Here is a 16,223-nt window from a genome sequence, read left to right as displayed (position 1 = left end):
GTAGCAAAAGTGTGCTGAGTTATTAATTAATTATTGAATGTGAATACAAACTAAAGGAAAAGGTCAGAAGCAGATATTTTGATCTTTTCTGTGCACTGTGATGTATAGAAGTAAGTGTTCATATAGACGTAATATGGGGAGACTAAACTGGATGGTTGAATGATGGTTTTATGTTTTATTTTATCTCTTCAGCCTTGTTTTTTCTCTTTTGTTTATTTTGTTTGTGTTTGTTCTTTTTATTTTCTGTAATAACAATCATATGTTAAAATATAGGTTTTCTATAAGGAACATTATAGGTTAAAATACATTTTTCTGTTTACTGTTTGTTCTAGCATTGTGCACTACAAATAAAATCATGGCAACCTTGTATAATCACTTTTTCCTTATTCTGTACCCGATGCATAAACAAGATGTAGATATGGATGACAAAGCATATTTAATTGCTTTTGGAAAATAACTGTGACTTAGAAATAACAGGTTAATTTATATTTTTTTCCTGAAGCCCACCATAATGTAGCCTAAGCTTCTCCATGTGCATACCCACAAGCTGTGTATACAGTACTAAATGGTATATTCAAAATCATAATGGCAGCATCGGTACTAATTTGACATGCTGTTTACTAAAGTATAGCGTCGCTGTCCAAGAAAAAACAAGCATCTCCAAAATAGTAACTTTACAGGAGAGGGAAAAATGTTTTTCATGTAAGACAGTGGAAAGAGATTTTTTTTTCTGTGCAGTTTTGGAGCATTTCTATTGGTCCGTTCATCATGAAATCCTGTACTCGAATGATGTAGAAAAGTAAAAATCACAAAAAATGGAGATACATGTTTTTCTTTGGACAGTGACGATGTGTGTTTTGAGACACAGCCGCCACATGATTGTGCGAGAGAGGTACCAACCAGGCAGTGGACAAATACAAATTGTCAGGTCCAAAATCAAAAATTGGCAACCCTATGACTAGACATGTGTCTTTGTCTAACTGATGTGTCTGCTGCCACTGTTTAAGGAAGTCTCTCAACAGCACATCTGAGATTCTGTTGCAAATTTACACATGGTTTTAAGAGAGAGGAAAATTGATGGTCATTGTGAGTTGCTTAGACTTTGTATCTAAATAAACTTTGTCTGGATTACATTTACACTTTTTACTAAAATGCATCCTGATGAGATTCTACTGTACTATTCCCATATAAAAAGCACATCAGCACATATGATTTCATTGTACTGTGGCGTCGGCACGGAGTAAAACACAGGGGAGGCCATCAGTACACCACAAAAAGTACTCAGGGCAGAAAGGCACATAACAATGCACTGAAATAATGGTGGAGGTCACCATTAGCCAGGTCTCTACTAAAGACGCAAAAAACTACACCCCTAGACACAATAAAACATAAATAGCACACAACACATCTTTGAGCTAATAACCAACCAACCAGGGTGCGCACCCCCCCATGAGCCTTCTTGCATAGCCCTTTGTATGAGATGTGCATCTTTTGCCATGTGCACGACCCATAAACTGCACGTTTAGGCTGATGTACACTTTCACGCATAACTTGCAGGCAGTGTCCATACGTTTAGTGCCTGAAACTGCCGCAAACGTCTCAATACATCCGGCCCCCTATGAGCTACATGGCTACAGGTGTGTGTGTGTGAGTGTGTGAGCATTGTATCAGTCTACAGTCTCTCCTGTGCTATCTCTGAGTGGAGCCACTCATGTAGAAGGACCCGCAGTGATGTCAGCATTTGAGTGCAGCTCTTCAGATAACGTCTCCTACAAGTGTGTGTGTGTGTGCTCTCCAGGCTGTGGCATGTCGATGAGGGTGGCGTCAGCCTTTGATTGGCCACTTATTGATCTGGAGTGTGACCTGTGTGAATTGCTGTAGCCCTTGTCACACAGACTCACCAGGAAACTACCCGCATACACTCCACCACACCAATACATAACTAAAGAGATGAGGAGGGGTCACACACACACACACACACACATACACACACAAACTCCTCTGTCTTAGCTATCGGCACGTGTCATGAGAGAGGAAGAAGGAGAGAGAGTGTTTGTGCGTGTCTGTGAAGAAAAGAGAGAGAAAGGTGTTGATTAGTGTCGCTCTGAACAGCCTCCTGCTTGATCATGGAGAGAGAGAGAGGGAGAGAGAGGGGATGGAGAGAAAAAGAGAAACAGAGAGAGGAATTCATGGGGAGAGAGGAATAGAGGGAGAAAAAGAGGGGGTACAAGGAGAGAGTGATAGAAAAACAAAGTCTCGAAAGAGGAATGGGATGAGTGAGATAGAAAGAGAGAGGAATGAAATGAGTGAAAGAGAAATAGAGGAAAAGAAATGAATGGAATAGAGAAAGAGACCACGAAAAAGGGGGGGGAGTGGAATGAGGGAGTCAGAGAAAGAGAGGAATAGAATGAGTTGGGAATGAGGGATGAGTGTGTGAGAAGAATAGAGGGAGAGCGGGGGAGAGTATGAGAGGAATGGAATAAGAGAGAGAGAGAGAGAGAGAATGTCAGTAGTAGAGGGAGTGAGGTGGCGCCTCCTCTAGCTCCCTACTGTCAATCCCTTGAAAAGAAAGTGTGAGGTGTTTAAGTGGGTAACCTCTTACACCCTCCATTACTCCATCTTTAGACACACACTCAACTCTCCTGACAGCACAGAAACACACACACACACATGGATGGGTCAGAGCCAGTGTCAGAGTCTCAAACAAATACAGCCTCCCTTCCAAAAAGTTGGGACGCTGTGCAAAATGTAAATGCAGTGTAGAATGCAATGATGTGCACATCATTTAAAGCTTATATTTAATTGAAAATAATGCAAAGACAACACATCAGATGTTGAAACTGAGAAATGTTATTGTTTTTTTATGAAAAATATATGCCCATTTTGAATTTGATGCCAACAACACTTTTCAAAAAAGTTGGGACGGGGACATGTTTACCACTGTGTTGCATCACCTCTTCTTTTAACAATACTCTAAAAGTGTTTGGGAACTGAGGAGAACAATTACTGTAGTTTTGAAAGTGAAATGTTTTCCCTTCCTTGCTTAATATACGATTTCAGCTGCTCAACAGTTCGGGGTCTGCTTTGCTGCATTTTTCGTTTCATAATGCACCAGATGTTTTCAGTGGGAGAGAGGTCAGGACAGCAGGCAGGCCAGGGTAGCATCCGGACTCATTTACTACCAAGCCATGCTACTGTAATACATGCAGAATATGGTTTGGCATTCTCTTACTGAAATAAGCAAGGACTTCCCTGAAGAAGTTGTTGTCTGGATGGCAGCATATGCTCCATCAACACGTATATTTCATTCAGCATTAATGGTGCCTTCACAGATGTGCAAGTCACCCATGCCATGTGCACTAATGTACCCCCACATCCTCACGGATGCTGCACTGATAACAAGCTGGATGGTCCCTCTCCTTCCTAGCCCAGAGGATGCGCCGTCCATGATTTCCTAGAAGAATTTCAAATTTTGAGTCCATCTTAAATGAGCTCAGGCCCAGAGAAGGTGGCAGCGTTTCTGGATCCTGCTTATATAGTTTCTCCTTTACACAGTAGAATTTTAATTTGCATTTGCAGATGCAGTGACAAACTGTGTTCACAGACACTGTTTTTTTTGGTAGTGTTCTTGAGCCCATGTAGTGATTTCCACTACAGAGCCGAGTGTTTTTAATGCAGTGCTGCTTGAGGGCCCGAAAGTCATGGCCATCCAGTATTGGTTTTCGGCCTTGCATACGGAGATTTCTCTGGGTTCTCTGAATCTTTTAATGGTATTATGTACCATAGATGATGAAATCCCCAAGTTTTTTGCTATTTTATTCTTGAATTGTTGCACTATTTGCCTGCACAGTCTTTCACAGAGTGTTGAACTCCTTCCTATCTTTAATTTTAAAAAGGATGCTCTTTTTATACCCAGTCATGTTATGGACTGCTGCCAGTTATCCGGATTAGTTGTGAGATGTTCCAGCAGGTGTTTTTTTAGCATTATACAACTTTACTAGTCTTTTGTTGCCACTCTCCGAACTTTTTTAATACATGTTGCTGGCATTAAATTCAAAATGGGCATATATTTTGCAAAAAACTAAATTTCTCAGTTTCAACTGTGTTTCATGGTTTTGATATGTTGTCTTTGAACTATTTTCAGTTAAATATAGGATTCTGTTTTTATTTACATTTTGCATATTGTCCCAACTTTTTTGGAAATGGGGTTGTATCTAAAACTGAGCATGAGAGTTTTTATCTCTGTGAACTGCATACTTTTCACTTTGCATGCATGGAACATTTATACTATTGACAGTTTTTTAACAGTGCATTTTTTTTTTTTTGCAGCAACAACGAAGGCTTGACCTGCTCACTATCACCAACCCAGGTAAGTACTATATGTGTGTGTGTGTGTGTGTCTGTGTGTGTTTGTGTGTATTTGTGTGTGTATTTGTGTGTGTGTGTCAGCACCGGCAGTCCACTACAGTACCTACACAGTCCTACACATCATTTGTTCATCATTATTACAACATCAACCTTCACAATACTGATATCATAGAAGGCTGCAAATGAGCTACTCACCAATTACTAAATGTTTTATTGTGTGTTGTGAGCATCTTGTTCCTGGTGTGTTTGGATGATGTAAAGAAGCATCCCAATTTTTTTTTCCATATTTCTACATAATTAAATCACTGAGATGTAAACAAAGTCACTCAGAGTGGTTTGGTGTGAAATGATGGTTTGTTGTAAAGAAACTTATTGACTTAGATTTCTTTAAAATGATGGTGATAGGAACCAGGGGTCACGTCACACATTAAAATACAGACATTTTATTTGGCTATCCGAAAATGACCAGTGAACCTACACTTGTCTTGTGGGTTTTTACATGCAGTGTTGATAAAGGTACAATAGTGGTCTGAAAGAAGTAACATATCTTCAAGTACTATTTTGCCATACAATGCCCTGCATTTGCTCTCCACCATGAGTGGATTTTCAAAAATACATTTTAGACCAAAACCTAATCCCAAAACTCATACATCAATGTCTCAGGCATCAAGCAGCGTATTCATAACCATTTCATGTAATAACTTTATGTAACGTAGCTTTAAGAGGCATTAAACGCTTTGGACATCTGGTTTCTATCACCACTACTGTGAGCAATTCTGAATTGGTATGTTTCTCTAGAACAGAGCATTTCATATCAGCCCACTCTGAATGACTTTGTTCCATTTAATTATTCACAAATGTTTGAAGAAACAGGTTTAACAAACAAATATTTTTGTGACAAGGTAATGCAGGCCAATCTCTGTGACATTACATCAAGGTTGCATCGATGTGTTTTAACACATTGTGAAGCATTTCTCTATCACAGTTTGTAGAAATATAACAATGTTGTATTTTGTCCATATCATGTAGCTCTAATGCCAACACATTTTTGTTTTGCTGTACTGACTTATTTTACTCTCCACACTTTGAGAATTTCCACCAGTGACAAATAACCAAATCACCCCTCAGTTGCACCTCTGACCTCTCTCTCTCTGTGTCTGCAATAAGACTGTACATCTCTCTAGAAGATCTGGTAGTGTCCTATGTGGATCTCAGACTCTTCTAGAAGCATCTGGGTGATGGCAGCCAGTGCAGTCAGAGCACAGAGAGGGACAGATGGGGGAGTCTGGGAGAATGCAGTGCCCATATGTCTAAAATATCTGGCTGCTCTAATATGCTTTGATTAAAATAATGTTTATGGGAGGCATACAGAATGGGCTAATTTCCACAGCTTTACATGGCATCTGTTCCCCAAACCCAGGTGAAAATGTGCTACTGACCTTCGCTGTTTTACTAAAGGCAAGCATGCCACACTTTAGAGCATCGTCTCTTCAAAAGTGAGACTTTTTCTCAGATTTGGGACCTCAGCAGCTTGCTTGCTTTTGCTGAATTCAGGTAATTGGTACTGTAACTGTGAAACTCCTAAGTGCAGATGATATTGGTAATGCACTTCTTTTCAGGACTGTATGCTTGTAGCCCAGAACTACTATATATTACAACTGCTGTTTACGATTATATTAGAAATCAAGTAACAGTTATTTTGACGTTTAATTGAAAAGTGGGGTGAGACTCAAGGCACTAGGGTGCCCCCACGAGCAATTATGATAATATCTATACTTCTGGCTTGATACATAGCAGGAATTTTGTTAGCAGTACCGCTAAAAAAATGAACTAAATTCAACCTTGTCATTGTGTTATGGCCTGATCATAATCCTAATGCACTCCACATCTTTCCTGAACATCTGCTTCCTTTTCTCCTTCAAATCACTGCATAACATCCACTTCCACTACCCACTATAGCCTTTCAGTGTTGGTCCTCTCGACCAAATTTGCTCCCCTACTATGCATGATTCTTACTGGCTAGTCTAGAATCAAACTGTCCTGTCCAAACATTAGATGGAAAGCCTACAAAAGTAGTCTCAGATCAGCAGTGAATGGCTTCATCAGCTGCCATCTGCAGGACTGATTACCTGTCAATAAGACAAATGAAGAATTTCAGCGCTGAAGGTGAGAAACAGTGTTACTCATTCCTTTTGCCCTGTAGAACACATCTCTTTATAAGCTGCCTTTATTTGTGCTGATTAGGATGCAGGATGCAGAAACAGTGTTTGTGGCTGCGGTAACCTTTGACCCAGGTTTATCCATACTGAGTGTGAGGGAAGCTTGTTTTCCTGCTGTATGGAAAACAGCTGGTGCTCTGAGATGGCTCAGGCAGATAAAACAGCAACAGGCAGGACACACTGACCTTCTGCTTGCACATTATAGAAAATTCTATAAGAGAGATTATTTATGTTTATATCTTTGTGTTGTGAGTGCACTGAAAAAGAAAAACAAGAAAGTGTTTGTGAAAGTGACATAGTGGGTAACACATCTGCCTTCCACACTACAAAGAGAGAGGTTTGATCCCCTGTCTGGGCAAACACCCAATGCTAAACCAATAACAATTTCTGGACCAATGCTGATAATCGATATATTACTTGTACATATCTTTATATCTTCGACATGCAAAACCGTCTTCTGTAATGGCCACCATGTTGTGCAATTCCATACATTTCATTAACTGTTTTTAATTGAGGTACACACAACTTTAAACTGTGATTAAACTTATTGTTTTGACTGAAAGGCATTCAGTCCCCTGAGTGCTACCAGTGTTGCGTTAAACTATCACTGTGAAACTCACTGGCTTTAGGTCCTTCATATGCCTCCCTGTCGGTGTTTCAGGTGCCAGAATGTAACTGCTGTACCATTTAAGGTGGAATGGGAAAAGTAAAACAAGGAGCTGGTGAATAAGAAACCTTATTCAGCTTCATAATTTTAATACTTGTAGCGTTACCTAGATGTTTATGTACTGAGCTACCTACCTGAGGAGCTGCATGTTTCGTGTGTGTGCGTGGTGCTGTGGGAGACATTTTGGCTGTGCTGCTGTATCATAGCCATGTTAATGTTGCTCTTCAGGCATACAATAAATGCGTCATCAAATATCCATTTGAAATATCTAAATATCTCTCAAACCCAAGCATGTTTAAGCATGATGATGTTTAAAAAGCAAATAACGGCCAATACCGAAATGATTGCAATATCATTGTGCATCCCTATTAACAGTTCTTGAGCAAAACTCCTAACACTAGGAATATTTTTCCCGTCTCTTTAGTCATGGCCAATTCTCTCCTGCTAGCTAGGTCTCCCCCAGTCCCACAGTGCTACCAAGCTGGGAGAGTGAAGGCTAGTATGTGCTAGCCCTAGTTACGTGACGCCAACCACCACATCTTTTAGAACTGCAGCTAACCTAAAATCTTTAAACTTGTGTCACTCATGTCAAACAGTGTAAAGTTGTAAAGCAATCTGAAACAGTTGCTTATGTGGTTTCTGACACTCTATGACATGCAGCTCTCTGTAAAAATGGACAGACAAAATTCAGGCTTTGAGGTGAGTGCTACTAGTTTCTATCAGTATTTCTTTATCTGTGTGGTATGCTTTTGTCCATTTGTGTAGATAACATTGTCATACAGTGTCAGAAACCACATAAGCAAATCTGACATAATGCAACAACACAACAGAGTTTGAGGTAAGTGTTTGACGATTTAGGGGCCGTTTAGGCGACACCTTTTGGAATAAGAAAATAAGCAGGATGCACTTCTTACAGGGTAGATTAATACGTTTGATTTATGCAGTACAAGACAGTGATAACTGAAAATGGAAAAATGTAACATTAAACATATTCAGAGTGTGGTAGTCTGTGTTGTGTGTTATACAGCATCAGGTGCACAGGCAAAACTAGCTTTTTTTGTTGGATGAGTGAGTAAAGAGAAAGTGTCTCTGATATTGATTGATTCACTGAGGATAACATATTCACTCTTCGCACTCTTTCATGTGTGTTCATGCACATATGCACTCTTGTGTTCAACACAGTGTGGGCTAATTTACATAGCTTTACATGGCATCTGTTCTCCAAACCCAGGTGAAACTGTACTACTGCCCTTCACTGCTTTAATAAAGCATTTTACACAAGAATTCACTGTTTTTTAACTTCAGTGCTCGCTTCAAAACGCAAATTGCAGTGCGTGGGCTAGTGGAGTGCTTTTCCATTGTGGTGCTCATTGCTCCATAAACAACAAAGGAAAGAATCACATCTGGGAAAGTTTGAAAAGTGTTCATGTGAACATCCCCTTAAGCATGGAGACTGCATGATGTTAATTGACCAATCCGTGCCCTGCCTACAAATGTGTTCTTTGATAGCAACAGTTGCAGATAAGCGTCACAGAAGAGTTTACATGCAATACATTGAATGTTGAAATGTTACACCGCTGAGCTGAGGTTGGAAAGGACAACAAAATTAGCCACTATGCTAACATTAGTTTGATTACCTGACTACACAAAACTACAATACAAGTCGACATTCAATCTTACAGTGTGACCTCCTATAAGCACACAAAACAAATATCATTTGATTTCCTTTTTTCCGTTTCTCATTAGGTTGAATAGGATTTTTGCCAATATTCTGCAAAGCTTGTCCTACATCACAGCAGTTTTTATGAAATGATGCATTTGTGGGCAGAGCAAAGGTAAGTTAATTGATGTATATTAGATTCCATTACTTGTTAGCTACATTAGCCTCATAGCTCCAGTGCAAACCTAAAGAAGGAATCATCAGACACCAGACATGTCCTGGCTGACCACCTACATTTGGGTGGAATGGGGAAAAATTATATTTTTTCCAGACTATCATTTTAATAGTAGCTAAAAAGATCAAGCGATAATTCTCTTGCTTGCTTTTTGAAGGTCTTTCGGGCGTACTCACTTGTGTGCCACCCCCATGCCTTGCCCCCTCACCTCTCCTGCCTTGCCCGTGTCTCTCCTGCTCTGGCTGTGGATCTGGGCGGTGAGGGGGCTCCTGTGCTCTGGCCCCTCATTAGCTCCTCCATGTGAAGTGCACTTCACCCCCCAGCCCCTTGCCAGCCCCCCTTTAATTGGACACTTGAGCGGCGCGATGTGCATCTGGCTCTATTGAAGCCTGACATTTCAAACTGCTGACCTTTCTAGCGCCCGGCGCAGCTAAATAATGATTAGCCCTGCACATTGTTCCTCCACAAAGCCGCGGCCGAACCGAGCACCATGCGCAGGCTGAAGAAAAAGGGAGAAGAAAAAGGAGAAAAACGAGAGCGAAGGTAGAGGAGAAAAAAATCGTTTTTTGGCTGGAGAGGAGGTCCGAGAAGTTGCGTGAGCCATGCTTTCAGAGGGGGAGAGGGCTTAGGGAGGTGGTCGCCACTAGAAAATTGGGTTCAGCCGTCTTTTTCGGAGAGCCTATTGTCAATCTATTGATTTGAATGCCCTTTTCATATCGGCAGGCGCCGTGGCGATACTGTGTTGCTGGAAAATTAACTTTGCTTTGGTTTGTGTTTAGTCTCCCTCACCCCGCGCACTCGCCACTATTATAGAAAAAAAGGTCAATTACATTCATGAGAACTTGGAGAGAGATGTGTGAACCCGCTGGCCAGAACAGAGATAATACACAACCTCCATATCTCCTCTAATTCTGAAGCGCTTTCTCTGTGGGTCTTCTCTCCTAACACACACGTAGAAACACACACACAGCCTTGTGATGCTGTGTGCTGGGCATCAGAACCCCACAGCCAGAGTTAATGTGTTCGATTTCACTCAGTTCCTCCTTATTTTCTCTCAATCTGATGATTTGCACGCTCGGCACAGCTCAAAGCCAAGCGCCTTTACCAAACGCATTTAGTGAACCCTGCTTTGTTTTACTTTTGCTTCTCTTTATGAAGTCTCCAAAAATATTTCCAGGCATGTTCACTCTTTCACACTCATTTTGTGTATACAGAACTGAAAAAAGTTATTGCCCACCCTTTAGTTATTTAATTTCAAGTCAAAATGGCCATTAAGGGTGTTATACAGAAGCCTCAATTAAGTATAATGTCAAATTTTTCAGTATTTAGTGTGTCCACTCTTTGGCTTTATTACAGCTTCCATTCTTTTTGTGAGACTTGTTTTCAGTTTTTTATAGAAAGAAAAGTTCAAAGTTCAGTCTTAGATGTTGGTTGCATATTCCACTTCTTATGATACAACTATTCCCAGACACATTGAGTGAAGTTGAGGTTGTCATTGAGGACAGCTGCACATCCTTTCAGTCTCATAGTGTTGAGTCTTCTCACAGTGGAAGGATAGACAGAAACACCTGTGGATTTTTTCAGATCTGAAGTGGAGCTTGATTTTCTCCTATGTGTCAAAGATGGAAGCTTTAAGTACTGTTCATCTGATGGTGACAGTTTTGATGGTCTACCAGGTCTTACAGGGTGTTAGGGGTCCTATTTTCACTGTTTCTTTTAAACAGTTTTTGAGCAACACTTTTGGAAACTGCAATTGTTTCACTTTTTTCCTTTGACTTTCCCCTTCCTTGTTCAAAGAAATTATCTTATTTAATATTCTCAGGAATATCTCCTGAAAAATGAATAACTTGTACTCAGTGGCCATTTTGACTAGAAATAAAATAAATTATGGGTGGTCACTGTGATTTTTTGCACTGTACTGTAATTGTCAGGATTTTGTCCTGAGGCTGAGCTACTGATCTGCTATTGTATGATGAGTCATCAATAAGCAGATGCATATTCCTAATTAATGGCTTATCTGCATTCTTTGCATCTGTTCTACCAGCACTTTTTCTGCTAGGGGTATTCTGTATCTCCCTGAGAGGTTCCCTAGCTCTGTGTGTGTGTGTGTGTGTGTGTGTGTGTGTGTGTGTGTGTGTGTGTGTGTGTGTGTGTGTGTGTGTGTGTGTGTGCTGCATAGGGTTCCACCACATGTCATATTTTTACCATCATTGTGATATGAGTTTCTGCAATAAGCACATCGGAAGGGGATCCAATAATAGAATGGCCAAGATTCATAAAGTCTGAAAGTTGTACAGAATAGAGCTACTCAAATTGCATTACCTGCAAACAGAACCAGAGTAAAATCTTTCACAGCATAGACTTGTGCATGTAAGTGAACTACACAGGCTAGAACCAGTTTTAAAAACAGAGAAAGTTAGAGAGGATTTGTCATATTGAAATTGCACACTGTTATATGTTGCATCTCACATCATCACTGCAATATCCAACAAATTTATCTCAGATTGCATTTTTGTGCACATATCCTGCAGCCCTGGTGCTGTGTGTGTATATGCATATATTGTAGGCTCACTGGCCACTTTATTAGGAACACCTGTACCAATCAGCCAATCATGTGGCAGCATAAAATCATGCAGACATGGGTCAGGAGCTTCAATTAATGTTCACATCAAACATCAGAATCAGGAAAAAAATGACTTTTCCTTTGACTATCGCATGGTTGTTGGTGCCAAAGGCATTGATTTGAGTATCTCAGAAACTGCCGTCTCGAGGGTCAACACAGAATGGTGCAAAAAACAAAAAAATCCAGTGAGCATCAGTTCTGTGGGCAGAAATGCCTTGTTCATAAAAGAGGTCAGTGGAGAATGGCTAGACGCAAAAACCACTCTTTACATAAGTGTGATCTGAATCGTATGTTGAAGCTTAAATCGAATGGGCTACAAGAGCAGAAGACCACACTCCTGTGAGCCGAGAACAGGAATCTAAGGCCACAGTATGACAGTTAAAGATTGGAAAAAATGTGGCCTGGTCTGATGAATCTTAATGATTGCTGTGATATGTATCAGACTCTGAATCATAGACCCAACCTGCCTTCTGTTAACAGTTCAGGCTGTTGGTGGTGTAATGGAATGTTTTCTTGGCTCACACTGGGCTCCCTAATACCAGTCACGCATTGTTTGAATGTTGTTGTTGACCGTTAATGCTACAATTTACTTTATCTTTTAATGGCCAATTTGTAATTTCCAGCATGATAATGTGCCTTTTCACAAGTCTTCTGGTTCCATGAACATGACAATGTGTTTAGTGTACTTCAGTGGCCTCCCCAGTCTCCAGCTCCAAGAATTCAGGATGTTCTGAGAGCAAAGTGCCATCAACTGGTTCTAGCCTTTGTAGTTCACTTACATGCACAAGTCTATGCTGTGAAAGATTTTACTCTGGTTCTGTGTGTAGGTAATGCAATTTGAGTAGCTCTATTATATACAACTTTCAGACTTCATGAATCTTGGCCATTCTTGGTCCTATCCAGTAGAGAATGTTGTCATTATGTAGTTGGTGTCAGCCTCTGGGTCTAAGCTGGATTACTTCATGGCAAACATGAATGTGATTTTCAAAAATTGCACTGAAAAAGGTTCTAAAACAGATACATTTTTCTACAAACATTTTTCCTCTGAAAGTTACTAGATCCTTTCAGTTATGGGGTCATTAGGGAGTCGAAATATGAATTTTGCTACATGCAAACCTTTATCTGTATGTTTTTGTGTAATTACTGATTGTACCTGGCAGAGAACAGCATCCACGCTCCTGTGGTACTAGCTGTTTGCTATTGCTGCTACTGCAGAAATGCTTAACAAGCAAGGAGAAGGATCTGCTGTGACCTTTCCACCAACCCAGCACATCCTTCTCATCATTTCTAATGTGACTGAGTCTGAGGTACTATTGAATGTGCTACGTTTTATTCCGAGGCATCCACTCCTCAAACTCCAAAGATTCATTTTGCGTGCCCTGGTCAAATGAAATTTTGATGATTTTCTAAGTAAGAATACATGAACACATCCTCTACAGAGAACACACTTCTGCACATTTTAATGCATAGTTTCTGTTTATCTGCTGAATTTAACATAAAACATAAAACGTGGTCTGTGTAAAAGGTATGGCACATTTTCTATTTAATGCTGTATTTTTTTCCAGTATTTTAAACCTAACAAATCAATAGACATTTTGCACTATACTTTGCAGAAAATGCCATATTTTAGTGTGTTCCCTGTAGAGTATGGGCATCCAAACGGGTAGTCTAATGTAAAAATTTACGTAAACCTTAGACGCTAGTGGATGGAGTGGCATCCCTAGAGATGTCCAACACTGGACAGCTGCACCCTACATAGCTGCAACACAGTGATCTGCTATTAAAAATAGAGCTGAGAAGATCAATACTAAAGTATTGATACCTTCAATACTGATGCATCTTTTGAGAATTGTTCCTTACACCAAAATATTGATATTAAGTGCTTTTTTGAGCAACAAGTTGAACATCAATCCTCTTACTAAACCGGATGTCTTTGATGCTGAAATAGCAAAAATGATTGTAGTAAATAAACAGTGTTAGATAGGAACTACTTTATTTTTCCTACATCTGCTTTTCATACATATACATTTCATATACATATTGTTTCCATATACAAAAACATTTTCTGAATGTGTCCAACATGTTAGACCGCTCATTGGTTAATATGGATAAAGGAAGATGAATGCTCTATAATGACAGATCATATTGAGTTATTTTTACCAAAGAGTCCGTTTATGTGGTAGATTATTTAATACTAATGCAAATGTTTCAGATGCAAGTTGTCCACATTTATTGGGTTTAACTGTAGAACTTGCAAAGATTTCCCCTTCTTACATGCACAGGAAGACCTTTAAAAGTATCAGTATTGATACTGGGATACTAAGTTTGGCATTACTTGGTATCAGATTGGAAAGAAAATAATTGGTATCACCCATGTATGGTTACAAAAATAAACAGAGAGAGAGAGAGAGAGAGAGAGAGAGAGATTCAGCATGATATAGGGGCTAACATATAATTTATAAACCATTATCAGAGTGTTGGCTAAACGGTGGGTTGTGAAGAAAACACTATCATTGCCCTAATTATAGCCTTTCACTGAGAATTTGCATAGTTTGCATCCAAAGACTTCATCATTGGTGACTTTATCATGCTAATAGCTGAAAACAGAGGTTTAGAGAAGCAGCACTTGTTGTGTGCATGTGTGTGTCTGTGTGTGTGTGGAAGGAAAGAGGGCAAGACTAAGAGAGAGAAAGGAAAGTGTCTGGCTACGCCACCGGCCACTCCACTATTTTCCAGCTGATGTTTCGAAGCATGCACAGAGGAGCGTGGCGAAAGGAGTGTGAGCGTGTTAATGAAGAGAGAATTGACATGCTAATGCAGCGAGTTAATAGACAGGGTGTGTGTGTGTGTGTGTGTGTGTATGTGGTGGGGGGTTTCTGGTGCAGCAGGAAAAATATTTATAAAATATGCGTCATTAAAGCATTATTTAAAATGTGTCTGGAGTCCAGGCCCTGAAGCTTTTGGACGACTGCTGCCTGCAGTTAATTTCCCCAGCCTCGCAAATATCACAATTTCACGCCTTCTTCACATAATCAGCCGTGTGTTTTCCATTCGCTGTGTGAAAAACAAAACAACGCTCTAAAGATGCTAAATGAAAATGCATTGTGCTGCTGCTATTAACTTGTCTTTTCTCCTTTCAACAACGTGCGTGCGTGCGTGTGTGCGAGAGCAGAAGATATGTGAGAAAATGTAAACAACATTTTAACAGCCTCTCTAGCATGACAGCCCAGACAGCAGTGACTATTTCTTTGTCACAGAGCCATTGCAGTTGCCGTGCGCCGCAAATCCATAAAAAAAGTAATTTCAGGTCGAGGGGCCTTTTGTTATTTCCTGCTTGAGTGTGTGTAATAGAGGTGGAAGCTGAGGGGGGCTTTGTAGTGGATTGAGTTAGCGGATGACGGAGGGGTAAGGGCATGAGAGAGACAGAGACAGACAGAGAGAGAGAGAGAGAGAGACAGAGAGAGAGAGAGAGAGAGAGAGAGAGAGAGAGAGAAAGCAAGAGACATAGGTACACTGAGTGAGAGAGAGAGAGACAGAGAGAGAGAGAAAGCAAGAGACATAGGTACACTGAGTGAGAGAGAGAGAGAAAGCAAGAGACATAGGTACACTGAGTGAGTGAGAGAGAGAGAGAGAGAGAGAGGTAAAGAGAGAAAGAAAGCGAGGCACACTAAGGTGCAATAAGGTATACCAAGATGGAGAGAGAGAGAGAAATGAGGGAAAGAAAAGAGGCAGAGTTACACTGAGAAGGGAAGAGAGGGTGAGAGAGAAAGTGAAATGAAGGAGAGAGAGGGAGAGAGAGAGAAACGAGAGAAAGAAAGCAAGAGACAGGTACACTGAGTGAAAGAGGGAGAGAAAGCAAAAGACAGATACACTGAGGGGGAGAGAGAAAGGGAAGAGTGAAAAAGAGAGAAAATAAGAGGAAGAGAAAGAGGGAGTGAAATTAAGCGAGAGAGATAGAATGAGAGAAGGAGAGAAAGTAAGCAAGAGAGAAAAAGAGAGAAAAGAAGAAAGAAGGAGAGAGAACAGGCAAATGGCAGATATACATTGAGAGAGAAAGAGAAGAATAAGAGAAAGAAAGCAAAAAAGGAGGTATACCTAGAGAGAGTAAGCATGAGGAAAAGGTACATCCAGAGAGAGACAGTGAGAGATGGAAGGAGAGTAAAAAAAGAGGCAGATGTATGGAGAGAGAAAAAGAGAGGGAGAGAGTCTCATCAATGTGCCTCTGGTGCTGAGCTATCCTCTATTGGTAGTATCAGTGCTGTGCCTGTTCTCAGGCTGGGCTGCTGCTGCTGCTGGCTTTGTTAAAGTGGTGATATGGTTACCTAGTTACCGGCGGCTCTTGTTTGCAGGGTCACTTCATTAGCTTCTCGCTGCCTCTCCGCTGGAATGGCGCTGCGCCGCGCCGCATGTGTTGGCTCAACAAAGAACGGCTAGCTGTCACTCGCAGACTC

General features: G+C 40.6%; 1 protein-coding gene across 1 annotated transcript in view; it reads left to right on the top strand.

The window, feature by feature from the left end:
- agbl4 (ATP/GTP binding protein-like 4) overlaps positions 1-16,223 on the top strand; it is a 484,349-nt gene that overhangs the window by 326,820 nt on the left and 141,306 nt on the right. The window contains exon 6 of the mRNA XM_036579196.1: positions 4,330-4,369. Within this exon, the coding sequence (XP_036435089.1) occupies positions 4,330-4,369 (40 nt within the window). The remainder of the gene's footprint in view (positions 1-4,329; positions 4,370-16,223) is intronic.

The sequence above is a fragment of the Colossoma macropomum genome, unplaced genomic scaffold, assembly GCF_904425465.1.
Source record: "Colossoma macropomum unplaced genomic scaffold, Colossoma_macropomum, whole genome shotgun sequence".
NCBI lineage: Eukaryota > Metazoa > Chordata > Actinopteri > Characiformes > Serrasalmidae > Colossoma > Colossoma macropomum.
Note: the sequence above shows the minus strand (reverse complement) of the source record. Positions and strands in the feature narration are given on the sequence as shown.